The sequence below is a fragment of the Eleutherodactylus coqui genome, chromosome 11 (genome assembly GCF_035609145.1).
Source record: "Eleutherodactylus coqui strain aEleCoq1 chromosome 11, aEleCoq1.hap1, whole genome shotgun sequence".
Taxonomy (NCBI): domain Eukaryota; kingdom Metazoa; phylum Chordata; class Amphibia; order Anura; family Eleutherodactylidae; genus Eleutherodactylus; species Eleutherodactylus coqui.
Window position 1 is genome coordinate 54,519,654 of NC_089847.1, and position 19,898 is coordinate 54,539,551.

At 46.0% G+C, this 19,898-nt stretch overlaps 1 protein-coding gene across 2 annotated transcripts in view; it reads right to left on the minus strand.

Moving 5' to 3' along the window:
• Window positions 1-1,347: 1,347 nt before the first annotated feature.
• LOC136582553 (transmembrane protein 272-like) overlaps window positions 1,348-19,898 on the minus strand; it is a 42,222-nt gene continuing 23,671 nt past the window's right edge. The window contains exons 5-6 of one of the 2 annotated variants that reach the window (XM_066583716.1): window positions 13,252-13,426; window positions 1,348-1,590 (exon numbers count right to left, since the gene is read on the minus strand). In XM_066583716.1, the coding sequence (XP_066439813.1) occupies window positions 1,581-1,590; window positions 13,252-13,426 (185 nt within the window). In that variant the 3' untranslated portion in view covers window positions 1,348-1,580. The remainder of the gene's footprint in view (window positions 1,591-13,251; window positions 13,427-19,898) is intronic. The other variant, XM_066583717.1, reaches the window with a different exon arrangement.

Sequence of the window (19,898 nt, forward strand, 5' to 3'; positions counted from 1 at the left end):
ACTGGGTCGTGCGGGGGGGTTGGGCAGCATGTAACCCAGGAGAAGTGGCAGCGGAGTGTCATGCAGGCAGTGATTGTGCTTTGTTGGAGGTAGTGTGGTGCTTAGCTAAGGTATGCATTGCTAATGAGGGCTTTTCAGAAGTAAAAGTTGTTGGGAGGGGGGGGGGGCCACTCTTGCCGGTATTGTGGCTTAATAGTGGGACCTGGGAACTTGAGATGCAGCCCAACATGTAGCCCCTCGCCTGCCCTATCCGTTGCTGTGTCATTCCCATCACTTTCTTGAATTGCACAGATTTTCACACATGAAAACCTTAGCGAGCATCGGCGAAATACAAAAATGCTCGGGTCGCCCATTGACTTCAATGGGGTTCGTTATTCGAAACGAACCCTCGAGCATCGCGATAATTTCGTCCCGAGTAACGAGCACCCGAGCATTTTGGTGCTCGCTCATCTCTAATCAAGAGGAGTGTGCCCCCTCCTCTTTGCATTTGTATGTTATAATTATGTGCCATCCAAACTAGCCTGACGAAGGGAGGCGAGATCCCCGAAAGCTTGCTGTAGCATCATGTATATCTGTTAGCAATTAAAAGGTATCAAATCTACAAGATCACTTGGTTTCTCTCACTGAGAACAATCATAAAGTAACAACTGGCACAGACGTATGTACTTGAGAGATTCATATGGCGCTTATGAACTGTGATTGGCCAGAAAACCAGATCTCCTTATTGGCCAAACACCCAAGTACTCAGATTAACTACTCTGTCGAGGCCACAGATGGAGTGGGTAACCATGCACTTTGGGCAAGCCTTGAGCAGAATCCCCACAAATTTAGCCACAGAACCTATTGCAGTGGCAGCTGTTGCAAAAAAGTAAGTGCACTAGAGTGTGGATTAGATTTCCTAAAATCTCCTCTACTTTACCCTACTGTGTTCTCATGCAGGCTTATGTGTGCAAAGATTAGACTACAGCTTGTCTGTTAATTACCACATTTTCTCTTTTTTTAGCTGGTTTAGCAGACTTTTTATTGTTTATCAGCAACATAAAAATGCTGCCTGTCACAATAGGCAAGTACATCATTTCAGCAGTTTTTGGTTCAATGGGTTGCTTTTGGTTATGATTTTTTTAAACACCATTCATTTGTGCAGAACAAATTTCTGCAGCAAAAAAAGATCTGCAAATGAAATGTGCAATATTGGAACATGCCCTAATTCTCCCCAAAATAAATAGTTGTGTATTTGCCCATTTAGTTCAGGTCCAAGATTTTAGAAACCTGGAGTAATCTGTTGCAGCTGTTGAAACAATATTTCCTATACCTACTAGCATATCAATAATCACATTTATTGTTCCACAGTTAAATGTCACATTTTTAATATTGCAAGATGTATGTATACACGATCTATTATCCAGTTACAGATATTTTTATGCAAAAACAACTATCAAATGTTGAATTTGTTACAGATTTCTTTGATATTTTCAGATCTGAAGGATTCTAAGATTTGAATTGCATTTCCATTTGTCTCATACAGCCGTGTTAATTTTCTGGTAATTATTGCTTCACATTCTTTTTTTGTATCTGGTTTATCATTCAATCCTAAAGGAAAACAAAAATAGATTTAGCCAACTTGCCGCAAACAGTGGTCTTTGCTTCCAATACTCATAAGGTCATAAGGAGGAGAGGAGGAGGAAGCAGTGACTTTGGCTTTGCTGTAGGAAGACAAGTAAATTAGTGAAAACTTTCAGTAGAACGCTTGTTCTACAAAACAGAATTCTTTATTTAGTGCATCTTAAAATAAAAAAGACAGCCATATATAGAAGGAATGGAGGCTTATGCATTCTGGACCAAGCACTTTACTTCTAGCTTAATTCAGCTATAATTTTATAGATCAAAGTTAACATGTAGAGATGAGCGAACGTACTCGTCCGAGCTTGATATTCGTGCGAATATTAGGGTGTTCGGGAGGCTCGTTACTCTTAACGAGTACCACGCGGTGTTCCGGTTACTTTCAGTTTCCTCTCTGAGACGTTAGCGCGCTTTTCTGGCCAATTGAAAGACAGGGAAGGCATTACAACTTCCCCCTGTGACGTTCAAGCCCTATACCACCCCCCTGCTGTGAGTGGCTGGGGCGATCAGATGTCACCCGAGTATAAAAAGGACAAAAAATTATATTTGGCCAGCCTGTGTCAGTCCTAAGGTCTCCGTGTACGTGTGTGCTGCGTGGAGAACGTACAAAAATCAGACGCAACCAGCTACGGTTTACTGCAGGCTTGCGCCATTGTCTTTCCTGACTGGCAAATACCTGCTCTGCTAGAGTTAATAACTCTCCTACACTAAAGTTGTGTGTCACTTTTTCAGGGCCACACCACAGTTATTAAACGTATTGTTCATTGAATATACGCAGTGGGTCCTTCCCTTTGCTAAAAAGGACAAAAAATTATATTTGGCCAGCCTGTGTCAGTCCTAAGGTCTCCGTGTACGTGTGTGCTGCGTGGAGAACGTACAAAAATCAGACGCAACCAGCTACGGTTTACTGCAGGTTTGCGCCATTGTCTTTCCTGACTGGCAAATACCTGCTCTGCTAGAGTTAATAACTCTGCTACGCTATAGTTGTGTGACACTTTTTGAGGGCCACACCACAGATATTAAACTTCTTGTTCATTGAATATACGCAGTGGGTGCTTCCCTTTGCAAAAAAGGAAAAGAAATTATATTTGGCCTGCCTGTGTCAGTCCTAAGGTCTCCGTGTACGTGTGTGCTGCGTGGACAACGTACAAAAATCAGACGCAACCAGCTACGGTTTACTGCAGGCTTGCGCCATTGTCTTTCCTGACTGGCAAATACCTGCTCTGCTAGAGTTAATAACTCTGCTACACTAAAGTTGTGTGTCACTTTTTCAGGGCCACACTACAGTTCTAAAAGTTATTGTTCATTGAATATACGCAGTGGGTCCTTCCCTTTGCTAAAAAGGACAAAAAATTATATTTGGCCAGCCTGTGTCAGTCCTAAGGTCTCCGTGTACGTGTGTGCTGCGTGGAGAACGTACAAAAATCAGACGCAACCAGCTACGGTTTACTGCAGGCTTGCGCCATTGTCTTTCCTGACTGGCAAATACCTGCTCTGCTAGAGTTAATAACTCTGCTACACTATAGTTGTGTGACACTTTTTGAGGGCCACACCACAGATATTAAACTTCTTGTTCATTGAATATACGCAGTGGGTGCTTCCCTTTGCAAAAAAGGAAAAGAAATTATATTTGGCCTGCCTGTGTCAGTCCTAAGGTCTCCGTGTACGTGTGTGCTGCGTGGACAACGTACAAAAATCAGACGCAACCAGCTACGGTTGAGTGCAGCCTTGCGCCATTGTCTTTCCTGACTGGCAAATACCTGCTCTGCTAGAGTTAATAACTCTACTACACTATAGTTGTGTGACACTTTTTGAGGGCCACACCACAGATATTAAACTTCTTGTTCATTGAATATACGCAGTGGGGTCTTCCCTTTGCTAAAAAGGAAAAAAAATTATATTTGGCCTGCAGGCTTGCGCCAATTTATTTCCTGCCTGGGAAATCAAATCACTGGTAATACAGCATGCTGAGGGGTAGGGGTAAGCCTAGAGGACGTGGACGTGGCCGAGGACGCGTAGGCCCAAGTGAGGGTGTGGGCACAGGCCGAGCTCCTGATCCAGGTGTGTCGCAGCCGACTGCTGCGCGATTAGGAGAGAGGCACGTTTCTGGCGTCCCCACATTCATCGCCCAATTAATGGGTCCACGCGGGAGACCTTTATTAGAAAATGAGCAGTGTGAGCAGGTCCTGTCCTGGATGGCAGAAAGTGCTTCGAGCAACCTATCGTCCAGCCACAGTTCTGCGCCGTCCACTGCTGCAAATCCGAATCCTCTGTCTGCTGCTCCTCCTTCCTCCCAGCCTCCTCACTCCACTACAATGACACCTGCTCAGGAGCGGGAACACTCCCAGGAACTGTTCTTGGGCCCCTGCTTAGATTGGGCAGGAGTGGTTCCTCTCCCACCAGAGGAGTTTATCGTCACTGATGCCCAACCATTCGAAAGTTCCCGGGGTCCGGGGGGGAAGAGGCTGGGGACTTCCGCCAACTGTCTCAAGAACTTTCTGTGGGTGAGGAGGACGATGACGATGAGACACAGTTGTCTTGCAGTGAGGTAGTAGTAAGGGCAGTAAGTCCAAGGGAGCAGCGCACAGAGGATTCGGAGGAAGAGCAGCAGGACGATGAGGTGACTGACCCCACCTGGTGTGCAACGCCTACTCAGGACAGGTCTTCAGAGGGGGAGTCAAGGGCATCAGCAGGGCAGGTTGCAAGAGGCAGTGCGGTGGCCAGGGGTAGAGGCAGGGCCAGACCGAATAATCCACCAAGTGTTTCCCAAAGCACACCCTCGCGCCATGCCACCCTGCAGAGGCCGAGGTGCTCTAAGGTCTGGCAGTTTTTCACAGAGACGCCTGACGACCGACGAACAGTGGTGTGCAACCTTTGTCGCGCCAAGATCAGCCGGGGAGCCACCACCAACAGCCTCACCACCACCAGCATGCGCAGACATATGATGGCCAAGCACCCCACAAGGTGAGACGAAGGCCGTTCACCGCCTCCGGTTTGCACAGCTGCCTCTCCCCCTGTGCCCCAACCTGCCACTGAGATCCAACCTCCCTCTCAGGACACAGGCACAACCGTCTCATGGCCTGCACCCACACCCTCACCTCCGCTGTCCTCGGCCCCATCCAGCAATGTCTCGCACCGCACAGTCCAGCTGTCGCTAGCGCAAGTGTTGGAGCGCAAGCGCAAGTACGCCACCACGCACCTGCACGCTCAATCGTTAACCGTCCACATAGCCAAATTTATCAGCCTTGAGATGCTGCCGTATAGGGTTGTGGAAACGGAGTCCTTCAAAGCTATGATGGCGGCGGCGGCGGCCCCGCGCTACTCAGTTCCCAGTCGCCACTACTTTTCCCGATGTGCCGTCCCAGCCCTGCACGACCACGTCTCCTGCAACATTGTACGCGCCCTCACCAAAGCGGTTAGTGGCAAGGTCCACTTAACTACGGACACGTGGACAAGCACAGGCGGGCAGGGCCACTACATCTCCCTGACGGCACATTGGGTGAATTTAGTGGAGGCTGGGACAGAGTCAGAGCCTGGGACCGCTCACGTCCTACCCACCCCCAGAATTGCGGGCCACAGCTCGGTGGTGGTATCTGCGGCGGTGTATGCTTCTTCCACTAAAGCACCCTCCTCCTCCTCCTCCTCCTCAACCTCTGTCTCGCAATCTAGATGTGTCAGCAGCAGCAGGACGTCGCCAGCAGTCGGTGTCGCGCGGCGTGGCAGCACAGCGGTGGGCAAGCGTCAGCAGGCCGTGCTGAAACTACTCAGCTTAGGAGATAGGAGGCACACGGCCCACGAATTGCTGCAGGGTCTGACAGAGCAGACGGACCGTTGGCTTGCGCCGCTGAGCCTCCAACCGGGCATGGTCGTGTGTGACAACGGCCGTAACCTGGTGGCGGCTCTGCAGCTCGGCAGCCTCACGCACGTGCCATGCCTGGCCCACGTCTTTAATTTGGTGGTTCAGCGCTTTCTGAAAAGCTACCCACGCTTGTCAGACCTGCTCGTAAAGGTGCGCCGGCTCTGCGCACATTTCCGCAAGTCCCACACGGACGCTGCCACCCTGCGCACCCTGCAACATCGCTTTAATCTGCCAGTGCACCGACTGCTGTGCGACGTGCCCACACGGTGGAACTCTACGCTCCACATGTTGGCTAGGCTCTATGAGCAGCGTAGAGCTATAGTGGAATACCAACTCCAACATGGGCGGCGCAGTGGGAGTCAGCCTCCTCAATTCTTTTCAGAAGAGTGGCCCTGGTTGGCAGACATCTGCCAGGTCCTTCGAAACTTTGATCAGTCTACCCAGGTGGTGAGCGGCGATGCTGCAATCATTAGCGTCACCATTCCTCTGCTATGCATCTTGAGAACTTCCCTGCAAACCATAAAGGCAGCCGCTTTGCGCTCGGAAACAGAGCCGGGGGAAGACAGTATGTCGCTGGATAGTCAGAGCACCCTCCTGTCTATATCTCAGCGCGTTCAGGAGGAGGAGGAGGAGGAGGAGGAGGATGAGGAGGAGGGGGAAGAGACAGCTTGGCCCACTGCTGACGGTACCCATGCTGCTTGCCTGTCATCATTTCAGCGTGTATGGCCTGAGGAGGAGGAGGAGGAGGAGGAGGAGGAGGAGGATCCTGAAAGTAATCTTCCTAGTGCGGACAGCCATGTGTTGCGTACAGGTACCCTGGCACACATGGCTGACTTCATGTTAGGATGCCTTTCTCGTGACCCTCGCATTCAACGCATTCTGGCCACTACGGATTACTGGGTGTACACACTGCTCGACCCACGGTATAAGGAGAACCTTTCCACTCTCATTCCCGAAGAGGAAAGGGGTTCGAGAATGATGCTATACCACAGGGCGCTGGTGGACAAACTGATGGTAAACTTCCCATCCGACAGCGCTAGTGGCAGAAGGCGCAGTTCCGAGGGCCAGGTAGCAGGGGAGGTGCGTAGATCGAGCAGCATGTACAACCCAGACAGTGCAACAGTCTTTAAGGGCCTGGCCAGCTTTATGGCTCCCCAGCAAGACTGTGTCACCGCTCCCCAGTCAAGGCTGAGTCGGCGGGAGCACTGTAAAAGGATGGTGAGGGAGTACGTAGCTGATCGCACGACCATCCTCGGTGACGCCTCTGCCCCCTACAACTACTGGGTGTCGAAGCTGGACACGTGGCCTGAACTAGCGCTGTATGCCCTGGAGGTGCTTGCTTGTCCTGCGGCTAGCGTCTTGTCGGAGAGGGTGTTTAGTGCGGCTGGGGGAATCATCACAGATAAGCGTACTCGCCTGTCAACCGACAGTGCCGACAGGCTAACACTCATCAAGATGAACAAAGCCTGGATTTCCCCAGACTTCTCTTCTCCACCAGCGGACAGCAGCGATACCTAAGCAATACGTAGGCTGCACCCGCGGATGGAAGCTACGTTCTCTCTCACCATCCAAAACGGGGACATTTCTGCTTCATCAATCTGTGTCTAATATTCCTCCTCCTGCTCCTCCTCCTGAAACCTCAGGTAATCACGCTGAACGGGCAATTTTTCTTAGGGCCACAAGGCTCACTCATCTAATTTTTCGAAACAATTTTTATGTTTCAATGCTCTTAAAAGCGTTGAAACTTTAACTTGAACCAATTTTTCGTTAAACTGGGCTGCCTCCAGGCCTAGTTACCACTTAAGCCACATTAACCAAAGCGATTAATGGGTTTCACCTGCCATCTTGGTTGGGCATGGCCAATTTTTACTGAGGTACATTAGTACTGTTGGTACACCAATTTTTTGGGGCCCTCACCTACAGTGTAATCATAGCAATTTGTATGTTCTTCACCTGCACTCATGGTACAGAAGTGTGTGTGGGGTTGGCCTACACTTTAGCTACATAAATGTAACTTGGGCCTTGGCTATACTGCAGCTACTGAAATGGAACGAAGACTGCGCTCCCACTATACTGCTGCTAGTGATATGTTAGTGGGGCCTGTCTTGAGTGCTACTATTGCTGACATGGAACGAAGACTGCGCTCCCGCTATAATGCTGCTAGTGATATGTTAGTGGGGCCTGTCTTGAGTGCTACTATTGCTGACATGGAACGAAGACTGCGCTCCCGCTATAATGCTGCTAGTGATATGTTAGTGGGGCCTGTCTTGAGTGCTACTATTGCTGACATGGAACGAAGACTGCGCTCCCGCTATAATGCTGCTAGTGATATGTTAGTGGGGCCTGTCTTGAGTGCTACTATTGCTGACATGGAACGAAGACTGCGCTCCCGCTATAATGCTGCTAGTGATATGTTAGTGGGGCCTGTCTTGAGTGCTACTATTGCTGACATGGAACGAAGACTGCGCTCCCGCTATAATGCTGCTAGTGATATGTTAGTGGGGCCTGTCCTAATGCTATGTTACGAATTCTGGGCTCTGCCTATACCGCTGCTAATGGTATGTCTCTGGGGTGTGGAAACAGAGGCTTCCCAAAGACATGATGGCGGCGAGGCCATTTCCCACCAACGCGGTTACTGTAAAGGTGCATATAACCACGGACACGTGTAGAGGACACGTAGTGCCTCAAAAACATCCCCCTCCTCCTCCAACAGGGAAAACAAACATTCTTGGCAAATGCCTTTGCATTGGTTCGTCTGGTGGCAGTCCAAGAATTTCACCTTTACCGACACTACAAGAGAGACCCCCCACCATCCCCCCGCCACGGCCCACTTAATCCTGGCCACATTCCGAAAACCAACAAAATAAAACCGTGCTACTAGGTCCGCAGTCACCACCACATTACCACCAACGCGGTTACTGTTAAGGTACATATTACCAGTCTGACTGGGGCATGCAGAGACACCTTGACAGAATGAATAGTGTGTGACACATAGGTTCCCCATTGCTATGCCCACGTGTGCAGCTCCTGATGGCGGTGGCACAGGATTCTATTTCTCATTGCTTCTGTACAGCATTGTGGGCTATCGCCCCGCCACTTTTAAAGAGGGTCGCTGCCTAGCCGTGCCAACCTCTGCAGTGTGTGCCTGCGGTTCCTCCTCATGGCAGACGCACTTCTAAGTAGACATGAGGGTGATGAGGCATTACGGCAGCTGAAGGCTGCGCAGGGACACTTTGGTGTGCGCTGTGGGGGGGAGGGGGGGCGGTTGGGCAGCATATAACCCAGGAGAAGTGGCAGTGGAGTGTCATGCAGGCAGTGATTGTGCTTTGTTGGAGGTAGTGTGGTGCTTAGCTAAGGTATGCCATGCTAATGAGGGCTTTTCAGAAGTAAAAGTTTTTGGGAGGGGGGGGGGCCCACTCTTGCCGCTATTGTGGCTTAATAGTGGGACCTGTGAACTTGAGATGCAGCCCAACATGTAGCCCCTCGCCTGCCCTATCCGTTGCTGTGTCGTTCCCATCACTTTCTTGAATTGCCCAGATTTTCACACAAGGAAACCTTAGCGAGCATCGGCGAAATACAAAAATGCTCGGGTCGCCCATTGACTTCAATGGGGTTCGTTACTTGAAACGAACCCTCGAGCATCGCGAAAAGTTCGTCCCGAGTAACGAGCACCCGAGCATTTTGGTGCTCGCTCATCTATATTAACATGCCTTTTTTTTACCACTCAGTAAATGCTATAAAATCGGAACCAACAATTGCAGAACAATATTTCTTTCTCAATTCAGCCCTACTTAATTCTTAAAAAAGGTTTTAAATAGATTATATGGCACTTTAAATGATACCATTAATAAACATTGCTTAACTTGTTTCACGAAAACCAAGCCCTCATAAGTGTATATCAACAGGAACATAAACAAGTTATAACTGTGGGAAGGTGAGGATGAGAAAGTTCAAATCAAAAATAACTGTAAACAGAAGGGGACATGGGGAAATATCGTATGGGCCCATATCACATTATCCCCTTAACGCTACACGATGTACAGTTCCGTCCTGCAGCTTCGGGGTGTGAATAGAGGGAGATCGCAGGGTGATCCCGCTCTGTACAATGCGGGTGCCGGCTGTTTCTTACAGTAGACACCAGCCCGCAACAGCTCCAATAAGCCATGCTGCTCATCAGAGATGTTAACCCTTTAAATGCCCCGACCGATGTTTGGGGGTCCCATATGGTCTCCCATAATGAAATCGCAGGTTGCTGTGCAGTTGTTATGGCAGCTGAAGGCCTTCTAAAAGGCCCCAGGCCTGCCAAAGAAAAGTGCCTATCAAGCCATGCCTGTGGGGTGGCTTGATAGATTGCTTGTCAGATCGTGGTATGATGTAATGCTATGGCATTACATAACATCATACTGCAGGAGCGATCAAAGTATCGCAAGTTCATGTCTCCTATGGGAATAATTTTTTTAAATTTTACTAATTATTAAAAAAATAAAAAGTAATAAAAGTTAAAAAAAACTTTTGCAATATTTATATTAAAATAATCTAAATAATAAAACAAAAACACATTTAGTATCGCTATGTCCGTAAAAGAACGACCTATCTGAGAAGGAAATATATATATCCTTGTAGGTAGAAAAGAAAACACTGGAATATATACATTTATATAGATATAGTTATGTGCCTTTCTTTTTATATGTATACTAACATTATTCTCATATGTACTAACTCTATGAAAAACGTAATACTTCGTCTTACATCAGATATTCCAAAAGTTTGCAAGGCCGAGAGAGAGATGTGTCCAGAAATTCAGAGATGATACAGAACCAGACACGAAGGCCGCGTGTACTTGGCTGTTTTCCCAGAAGCGCCATATCAAGATAACGACTGTTCAACTACGTACATAATTTTCACTGTCTCAGCCGGAAATCCGGACTTCCCATATATGGTTATGCGGTGAATTTGAGCCAATGAGCCCATCACCCATTCCTAGTGATGAGACCAAAGGGTAAAAGATCCCATGTAATCTGAAATAAAGTGCGCAGTCATGTCCCCGTGTGAGGAGCTATACCAGACTTCCGTGAGTGGTGTTTTCTTCTTTACCGCCGGCAGCGGGGCATTGGGGTGGGCCTGATTGGTGCTGTACGCAGAAATTTCCCTGACATATCAAAGTAATGCATTATTTACCCCACATGGTGAACGTCGTTGGAAAAAAAGAAAGAATGACAAAATTGCTCTTTTTTGGTCAACCTGTCTCTAAGGGCTCAGTCACACGGGCACCGATCCGCCTGTCTTTCTGCAGGATTAGGACCACTGCACTGCAAGTGCAGATGACTCTCCGCACCGCCGGAGGAAAGAACACATGGACGGCAATGGAGCCGGTCATGCAGATCATCGTCCGCACGCGGTGCGGCCGTCTTATCCTGCAGAAACACAGGCGGATCGGCGCCCCTGTGACTGAGCCCTAAGAAACAATGTAATAAGAAGTGATTAAAACGTTGCACAAATTCCAACAGAAACTACAGGACGTCCCATACAAAATGAGCTCTTGCACCATGAAAAAATACAAATACAAATGAGCCCTATGTAGACGAAAAAATTTAAAAGTAATGGCTGTCATAAGATGCCAGCAAAAAATAATAAAAATATATATATATATATCTTTGAAAAAAAATAAAAGTAGTACAGCAAAAAAAAAACCAAAAATTTGGCATTGTAGTATTCTTAATGACCCATAAATGAAACTTATCATGTTATTTTTGTTACATTGTGTATGTTGTAGTAATAAGACGCACTCAAAGGCCTGGTTCAGACAAGCGTGTTTACGTGCGCACATACGAGCGCACAAAATTGCGCTTATATTAAAACCATTGTTTCTCTATAGTGTATTCAAATGTCCAAGTTTTACAGGCGTGCAAACGTGTGCATCTGCAAAAGATAGGACATGCGTGCATTGGGAATGTCCATGCTGTGCGTAAATATTCCCTGTGGGGAGTCCTTTCATCACTGAACACTATGACAGCACTGTCATGGTGTTCAGGGTTGATGGCATTCCCCGTGGGGAGTAAAGAATCCCTTGCCACAGCTGTCCCAGCTGTGGCAGAGGATCACAATGTTTTGCCATTGCTTTCAATTGGGCTGCTGCCTGTGATTGGTCACAGCACTCAGCCAATCACAGACAGCACTCGTCCATTCATTGAATTCAATGAATGGCCGAGCGCTGCTTGTGATTGGTTGAGCGCTTAGCCAATCAGACATAGCCCTTTCAGGAGGCTGGGATTTAAAATCCCCACCTGCTGAAAGAGCTTCATTACAGTGTCGGAGACCAAGCGGCTAGACTCACCTGAGCCCCGTCAGCGGCGGAGAGGTGAGTATATATATTTTTTTATTTTTTACTACAGCTAAGAATAATTTTCAGGGAAGAGCTTATATTTAAACCCTTCCCTGAAAATCACTGCGGGGGAATGCTGGCATCCTATTGCTTTGAATGGGGCAGACGTCAGCAGCGGCGGCCCCATTGACGGCAACAGGCCCGCAGCTTCATTCACGTGTATTTTGGCATGTGCGTGGATGCGTAGATTTGTGTGCACACACGCACGTGCAAAACAACACTCATGTGAATGAGGCTAAAGATGGCAAAATTTCATTTTTTTTCCATTTCATTCCACTAAGAATTTTTTAAAAGTTTTTCAGTCCATTATATGGTGCATTAAATAGTACCAATGAAAAATACAATTTTTCCTGCAAAAAATAAGTCCTCAGACATCAATATTGATGGATAAGTAAAAGAATTATGTTTTTTTAAGAGGGGGGGGGGGGCGGAAAAATCACAAATGGAAAAAAAAGTGTAATGTCCTTAAAGGGGTTGTCCCGCGGCAGCAAGTGGGTCTATACACTTCTGTATGGCCATATTAATGCACTTTGTAATGTACATTGTGCATTAATTATGAGCCATACAGAAGTTATAAAAAGTTTTTTACTTACCTGCTCCGTTGCTGGCGTCCTCGTCTCCATGGTGCCGACTAATTTTCGCCCTCCGATGGCCAAATTAGCCGCGCTTGCGCAGTCCTGGTCTTCTGCTCTCTTCAATGGAGCCGCTCGTGCAGAATGCAGGCTCCGTGTAGCTCCGCCCCGTCACGTGCCGATTCCAGCCAATCAGGAGGCTGGAATCGGCAATGGACCGCACAGAAGAGCTGCGGTCCACGGAGGAAGAGGATTCCGGCGGCCATCTTCACAGGTAAGTATAGAAGTCACCGGAGCGCGGCGATTAAGGTAAGCGCTCCGGTAAGCTTTCTGTACGTCCCTGCATCGGGGTTGTCTCGCGCCGAACGGGGGGGGGGTTGAAAAAAAAAAAACCCGTTTCGGCGCGGGACAACCCCTTTAAGGGGTTATACTACATTGAATTCAAAATATGATAGTGGGCATGAGACCTTAGTGTTAGCAAATCAGGAGTAGCCACGTTATCTTTTTTTGAAAAATCCTACAAATATGACCTATTGGGCAGATTTCAGGAATGGAGTTCAGAAACCAATATGTAAGCAATATGCCTGTTTAAATGCAATCGGTAATATGTTACAAATACAATGTCTCTAAATACATAAAGCAATTTATGATTCTTTGTTTTTCACTTGGGGCATTAATGGATGCATTTTTTTTATAAAACTTTCAGATCGGTACATACAATTCAATTCTCTAAGTCCAAGAACATATAATGAACGTACTTTTAAATAACCCCAAAAAAGCAAAAGAAAATAAAATCAACATCAATTTAAACAACTCACCTCTCATACAAATGTGATGTACTCAAAGCAACTGAACCACAGCATATACATATGAAGCTTATGCCAGCAACAACATATTCAAATATCAAGAATCCAAATGCAAAGTTGTAAAGATTCAGGTCACATATGTTCAGACCTTTATTTTGACTGTACAGGCCAAATACCCAAATATTGCCTAAAATAGAGATTAAAAATCTGTTAAAAATACGCTCCATATCAAGAAAGCTCCATATAAATATAACATCTTCTTACATTAACCCTTTGCAATCCAATTTTGGATTCAGGGTTTCCTAGGGGGGCTTTCTCTTTCTGCCATTATACAATGGCACCATCTGCTGGCTGGAGCCAGTACTGCGGTATGTGACATTCTGGAGAGGCCCGGACAACAGAGTGGCCAGTAATATACAGTAAGAATACCCTGCCGGATGTCTTCCGACATCGCAACTGTACAGCCTTCAATCAGAATGTCTTTAGACGTCAGACAGTGGATTGGAAAGGGTTAATACTCTAGAAGTCAATTGGAAAAACTCTCATGAAAATACCACTTTATTTTATTATAGATTTTTAATTTATGTTTCAAGTAAATATAGTTTGTGTATAACTCAGTAGCTGTAAATGCATTGAACCTCTTAATGACATAACTAGTTTTAGCCTTGAAGGGTTGTTCCCATCTCAACCAAAAATCACTGAAATAGCAACAGCATTGAATACAAGGTGAGCAGATTGAAGAAAAACAGCTGAGCTCAGCTGAGCTACAATTTTTCAGGTGCTGTCAGGACTGAGGGCTGGGATACTGGAAGTCCCTGAAAGCCTTCAACCTCTGTCCCTACCTACTTGCCCCCTGGGCTAAGCCCCAAGGCCAGAACTGGATGGCGTTCCCTACACTTACTAGGGAAGAGGGACACGGTTACTGACAAACAGACAGACACTGGAACAAGAAGCACAAAGGTAAGTCAAACTATCTGGGTTCGGCAACAGGAGGGTACGCAGTACAAAAGGGTCAGGCAAAGGCAAATCAGGTCAGAAAGCAGAGAGTCAAAACGGGAGTCCAAATACAAGAAAGACGCAGGTGCAGCTTGATTTCAATGTGGCTACCAGCCATTGAAAGCAATAGGATGCTGGCACCCCTGCAGTGATTTTCGAAGAAGGGCTTTAAATATAAGCTCTTCTCTGAAAATCAATCCTATTTGTGGTAAAAATTAAAAAAATGCATACTTACCTCTCCGCCGCTGCCAGGGCTCAGGCACGTCTAGCTGCTTGGGTCCCAGCACTGTAATGAAGTTCTTTTAGCAATTGGGGGTTTAAAATCTAAAGCCATCCAGGAAAGTGCTTGACAGTATAGCAAGCTTCCTTTTGCACTGATCTGATGCAGGTCTATTTATTGCACTTACCCCTAAGGGTGCGTTCACACAAGCGTGTTTTTGTGCGTACTTAGGTGCGTACATACATGCACACCTAGGTACAAGCAAAAACACACGTGAACACAGCTGCATGCTTGTTGTTAATGGAGCCGCAGCTGCTTCCGGCGGCTCCATTGAAAACAATGCTCTTCTGGCACCCCTGCATTCTTTTTCAGTGTGCTTTTTGTGCATGCTTGTTTTTTTTTTTTTTACACAATTTTAACAGGCTTTTCAGGGAGGGGCTTATGAAGCCCTTCCCTGAAAAGCCATTGATGGCTGCCGGGGCTCAGCGGTGACTTCTGCCGCTGTCCCCAGCTCTGTAGCGCTGCTGAGCTATGAGCAGCTGAGGATTTAAAATCCCCCCCTGCTGGTAGCTCTGATTGTGATTGGCTAAAGCGCTCAGCCAATCACAATCAGAGCTACCAGCAGGCGGGAATTTTAAATCCACGGCTGCTGATAGCTGAGAACTACAGAGTCGGGGACAGCGCCAGAAGTTGCGGTTGAGCCCCGCCAGCTGAAGGGAGGTGAGTATGCTTAATTTTTTTTTTTTTACACTACTTCTCTTGGATTTTCAGGGAAGGGTTTATGTTTATGTTTAAAGCCCTTCCCTGAAATCCAATGACGGAGTGCCGGCAGCAGGATTCTCTAGAATTGAAGTATTCCTCTGCTGCATCTGCCACAGATGTGGCAGATGTAGCAGCAGGGAATTCTTTTAACTAGCGGGGGTGAAGGAAACATTTACCGCATGCAGCAGATATGTTCTTCATGCTCGCGGGGGTCACGGCAGCGGCGGAGAGGTAAGTTTTGGGTTTTTTTTACACTAAAATGTTTTTTTTTCAGGGAAGGGCTTATATGGTAATGCCCTTCCCTGAAAAAGAATGCAGCAGCCGCGGCTCCATTGAAAGCAATGCGTGCATTCTCAATGGTGCACGCATGTTCTATCTTTGCAGGCGCGCACCTGCAAAGTACAGACATGTGCACATACCATAGGGAGTGCAATGTTGCAAATTCAAGCATGTTTTTGTGCGTGCGTGTCCATGCACAAAAACACGCTCGTGTAAACCCACGCCAAGTGAAAGAAGTATATTATCCATTTCCAAATCAACATCGGCCTACAGCACTCAACTGGTTTCACTGTACTGGCTTCATCAAAGGTTTGTGTGGAAAGACTCCATACTTCCTACTTATCTATACAAAAACCTCCTTCTATCTGTATTGTGAGACTACATTTTATTAACCCCTTAGTGATGGCGCTATCGTAAAACTACGTCCTGCTGTTGCAGGACATGTATGGAGGGAGGTAGCGGCGCTATCTACCTCCATACAGCGCGGGCGTCAGCTGTTTATTACAGCTGACACCCGTGGGCAATAGCTGCGCTCGGCCGTTCGGCCGAGTGCGGCTATTAACCCTTTAAATGCCCCTGTCAATTCTGACAGCGGCATTTAAATCCCCTGAAGCGTTCGGGGGTCCCGCACGGCCCCCCGGCAGTGAGATCGGGGGAGCCGTACAGGTGTCATGGCAGCCGGGGGCCTAATGAATGGCCCCAGGGCTGCCTTAACAGACTGCCTATCAAGCCATCCACACAGGGTGGCTTGATAGACTGCTTGTCAAAAAGCAGTATGACGTAATGCTACAGCATTACGTCATACTGCAGGAGCGATCAAAGCATCGCATGTTAAAGTCCCCCAGGGGGACTTCAAAGTAAAGTAAAAAAAAAATCTAAGTTTTTTTAATTGTTAAAAAAAAAAGTTATAAAAGTTTAAATCACCCCCCTTTTGCCATATCTATTATTAAAAAATCTAAATCATAAAATAAAAATATGTATTTGATATCGCCGCATCCGTAAAAGTCCGATCTATCAAAGTAGTGCATTATTTTTTCTGAACATCGTCCGAAAAAAAAAAACCCGCCAGAAATACACTTTTTAGTTACCCTGTCTCCCAGAAAAAAACGCAATAAAAAGCGATCAAAAAGTCGTATGTATTCCAAATTGATGCTATCGGAAACTACAGGACATCCTGCAAAAAATGAGCCCTTGCTCAACTACGCAGACGGAAAAATAAAAAAGTTATCGTGCACACAAAATGACCGCAGAAAATAATTGAAAAAAATTAAATATCTTTAAAAAAAAATACAAGTACTACAGCAAAAACAATACTATATAAGTTTGGTATTGTAGTAATCGTACTGACCCATAGAATAAAAATATCAGATCGTTTTTGTTGCAGTTTGTGCGCCGTAGAAACAGGACGCACCGAAAGATGGTGGAATGTCGTTTTTTTTCCATTTCTCTCCGCTTAGAATTTTTAAAAAGTTTTTCAGTAAATTATATGGTACAATAAATAGTGCCATTGAAAAATACAACTCATCCCGCAAAAAACAAGCCCTCATACAGCGACGGATAAATAAAGGAGCTACGATTTTTTAAAAGGGAGTAGGAAAAAACAAAAATGTAAAAAAGCAAAAAAGCTCCGTCACTAAGGGGTTAAATTAAAGTAATAGAGAAACAAAGAGGGCAGCACCAGCTTCTCTGACCACATAATGTACACTGTACATTAGCATGCATCATTAGTCTAAGACTCTACATCTGCTTTGATGGACCAGTGCTGACCATGTGAGCCGTGTTGGCCAGTCACGGCAGCATGTAGTGTCTTAGGGTGCATTCAGATGACTGTGTTTATGTGCTACATACGTGCGCACATAAACATGTATCTATTGGAACCATTGGTTCCCTGTGGTTTGTTCACATGTCCGTGTTTTACAGGAGTGCAAACGCGCGTACCTGTAAAAGATAGGACATGCGTGCAGCGCATAGGTCTGTGGTGCATGTCAATATTCCCGGTGGGGAGATCCTTCATCGCTGAACAGCTGTGGCAGAGGATCGCGAAACTCTTCGATTGATTTCAATGGGGCCACCGGCCATTGAAAGCAATAGGATGCTGGCACCCCTGCAGTGATTTTCGGGGAAGGGCTTTAAATATAAGCTCTTCTCTGAAAATCAATCCTATTTGTAGTAAAAAAAATATATATACTCAACTCTCCGCCGCTGCTGGGGCTCAGGTGACTCTAGCCGCTTGGGTCCCAGCACTATAATGACGTTCTTTCAGCAGTCGGGGATTTAAAACCCCCACCTGCTGAAAGGGCTACGTCTGATTAACTGGGCACTCAGCCACTCACAGGCAGCACTCAGCCATTCATTGAATGACAGCTGACTGCTGACTGTGATTGGTCACAGCGCTCAGCCAATCACAGGCATTCAATTAATTTCCTTTTGCACAACTAAACGTATGATCTGGATTTTAGTAAGTGTAGCCTGGTTCACAAATCAAAGTTCAGGAATATATTATGAAATTGCCCTAGGAATACTCCAGGTCACACAAACACAATTCTAATTGTCAAAGGCAAAAATACCCATAGGTAATATCCCCTAAGATATATTCTAAATACTTTATTATTCAAAAAGAGAAAGTCAACATTGAAAAATATTTAAAATAAAAGATCAAATGGTAGTAGCAAATGAAATGTGACCAGCAGTATCATGTGCGTAATTGTGCATATGTATACTTGGGGCTCCTTCACATGGGTGCTGTGATTTTCGGTCATCTGTGTCACGGATGCAGCGTGGCCGAAAATTGCATGAACGAGAGGCAGCCGTGACCAAGTGACGGCTGCATCTCCCATTTATACGCCCATTCAGATGGCCCGGGAGCGGGGAGTATACACTGAGCCTGAGATACCATTGGGTGGGGGGAGAGAGTTTAGCTGTGCTAAGCTCCCTCCTCCTCTCTGCTACTTGCCGACTGACAGCAATGAGAGGTGGGGGGTGAGGCAGGAGCTAGTGTGCTAATCTCCCGCCCTGCACACTCCCTTTGCCAACAGCCGGCAAGGGGTGGAGAGAAGGGGGAGGAAGTTTTGCCGACATGTCTCAGAGGCTCCCATAGGAGTCAATGGGACCAACCAGCACATTCCGGACGGAAGATAGTTCCAGAACCATCTTTTCAGGATGGAATAAAAACAGCCGACCGGAATGCGCACCGTATGCGCTATCTTTTCCGACCGGCTGTTTTTACACATCGGAGAAATGGCCATATGAACTGAGGCAGTAAAAAGCAATGCCTCAGATGGGTTGCGTATATTGACCGGCTGTGAAAATGCGGCTAATATACGCTTGTGTGAATTAGCCCTAAAATATAGGCCTGGATGGCCATCTTCCAAAAGCCTATGTAGAGATGAATAAATCAGCACCACCAAAACCCTATTAAAATCTAATCTATGGCCACCCCAAGCCTATGTTTTAGTGTGTACATGCACAATTACACACATGATACTAAGTGATGACTGCTGGTCACATTTCATTTTCTAACACCATTTGCCCCTTTATTTTAAATATTATTCTATGTTGTCTTTGCCTTTTTGAATAATAAAGTATTTAGATTATATTTTAAGGCACAAACCAAAGTTGTGTCATTTTTAAATGAAAACTGGGAACAAGATGTAAACTCTGTATCTAACGTATATCAACCCAGCGTAAAACCTTAATCTGACAATAAATATTAGTAAATATTGGCCAAACCCACAACTTTTGTCAGAATCAATTGATAACACTATGGAGCAAAAAAATATTTTTTTTTCTTGGTGCCAAGATTTTTTGACCTGATTCTGGGTATTTATGTACCACTGATTCTAGAAATGGTGTTCTATTCTTTGTAGGACCTCTAGTTTTTGAGATATCGCTGATATTATTAATTATCACTTTATTTTTGCAGCAGAATTAGTTTACTCTTCGTGTACATTATATTCTTGATATGTGTTTTGTTTTCATAATAGATATAGATATGGCTACATTAAGAAGAAAATGTGTCCATCATCCTGATTTTCCTTGTTTCATTTGTGGGAAATACACATTCTCTCAGCAGAGACGAGCTTTAATGAACTTTGTGCAAATAGCTTATTTAGCTTACTTCACAGTGAAACTGGGGGACCAAGACGAGCCTTGGACAACACATATTGTGTGCAAAACATGTACAGAGCACCTGCGACAACGGTGGAATAGGAAAAGGAAGTGCATGAAATTTGAGCAACCATAGCGATGACTGTTACTTTTGTTTGGTAAATATAAAGGGCATCAATGGCAAAAGATGGAGTAAGTCAACATATCCGGATTTAGCCTCCGCTAAATGCCCTGTACCGCATTCAGAAGATATACCTGTCTCATGTGTAGCAGCCTTCCAGAGGTCTCTGAAGAA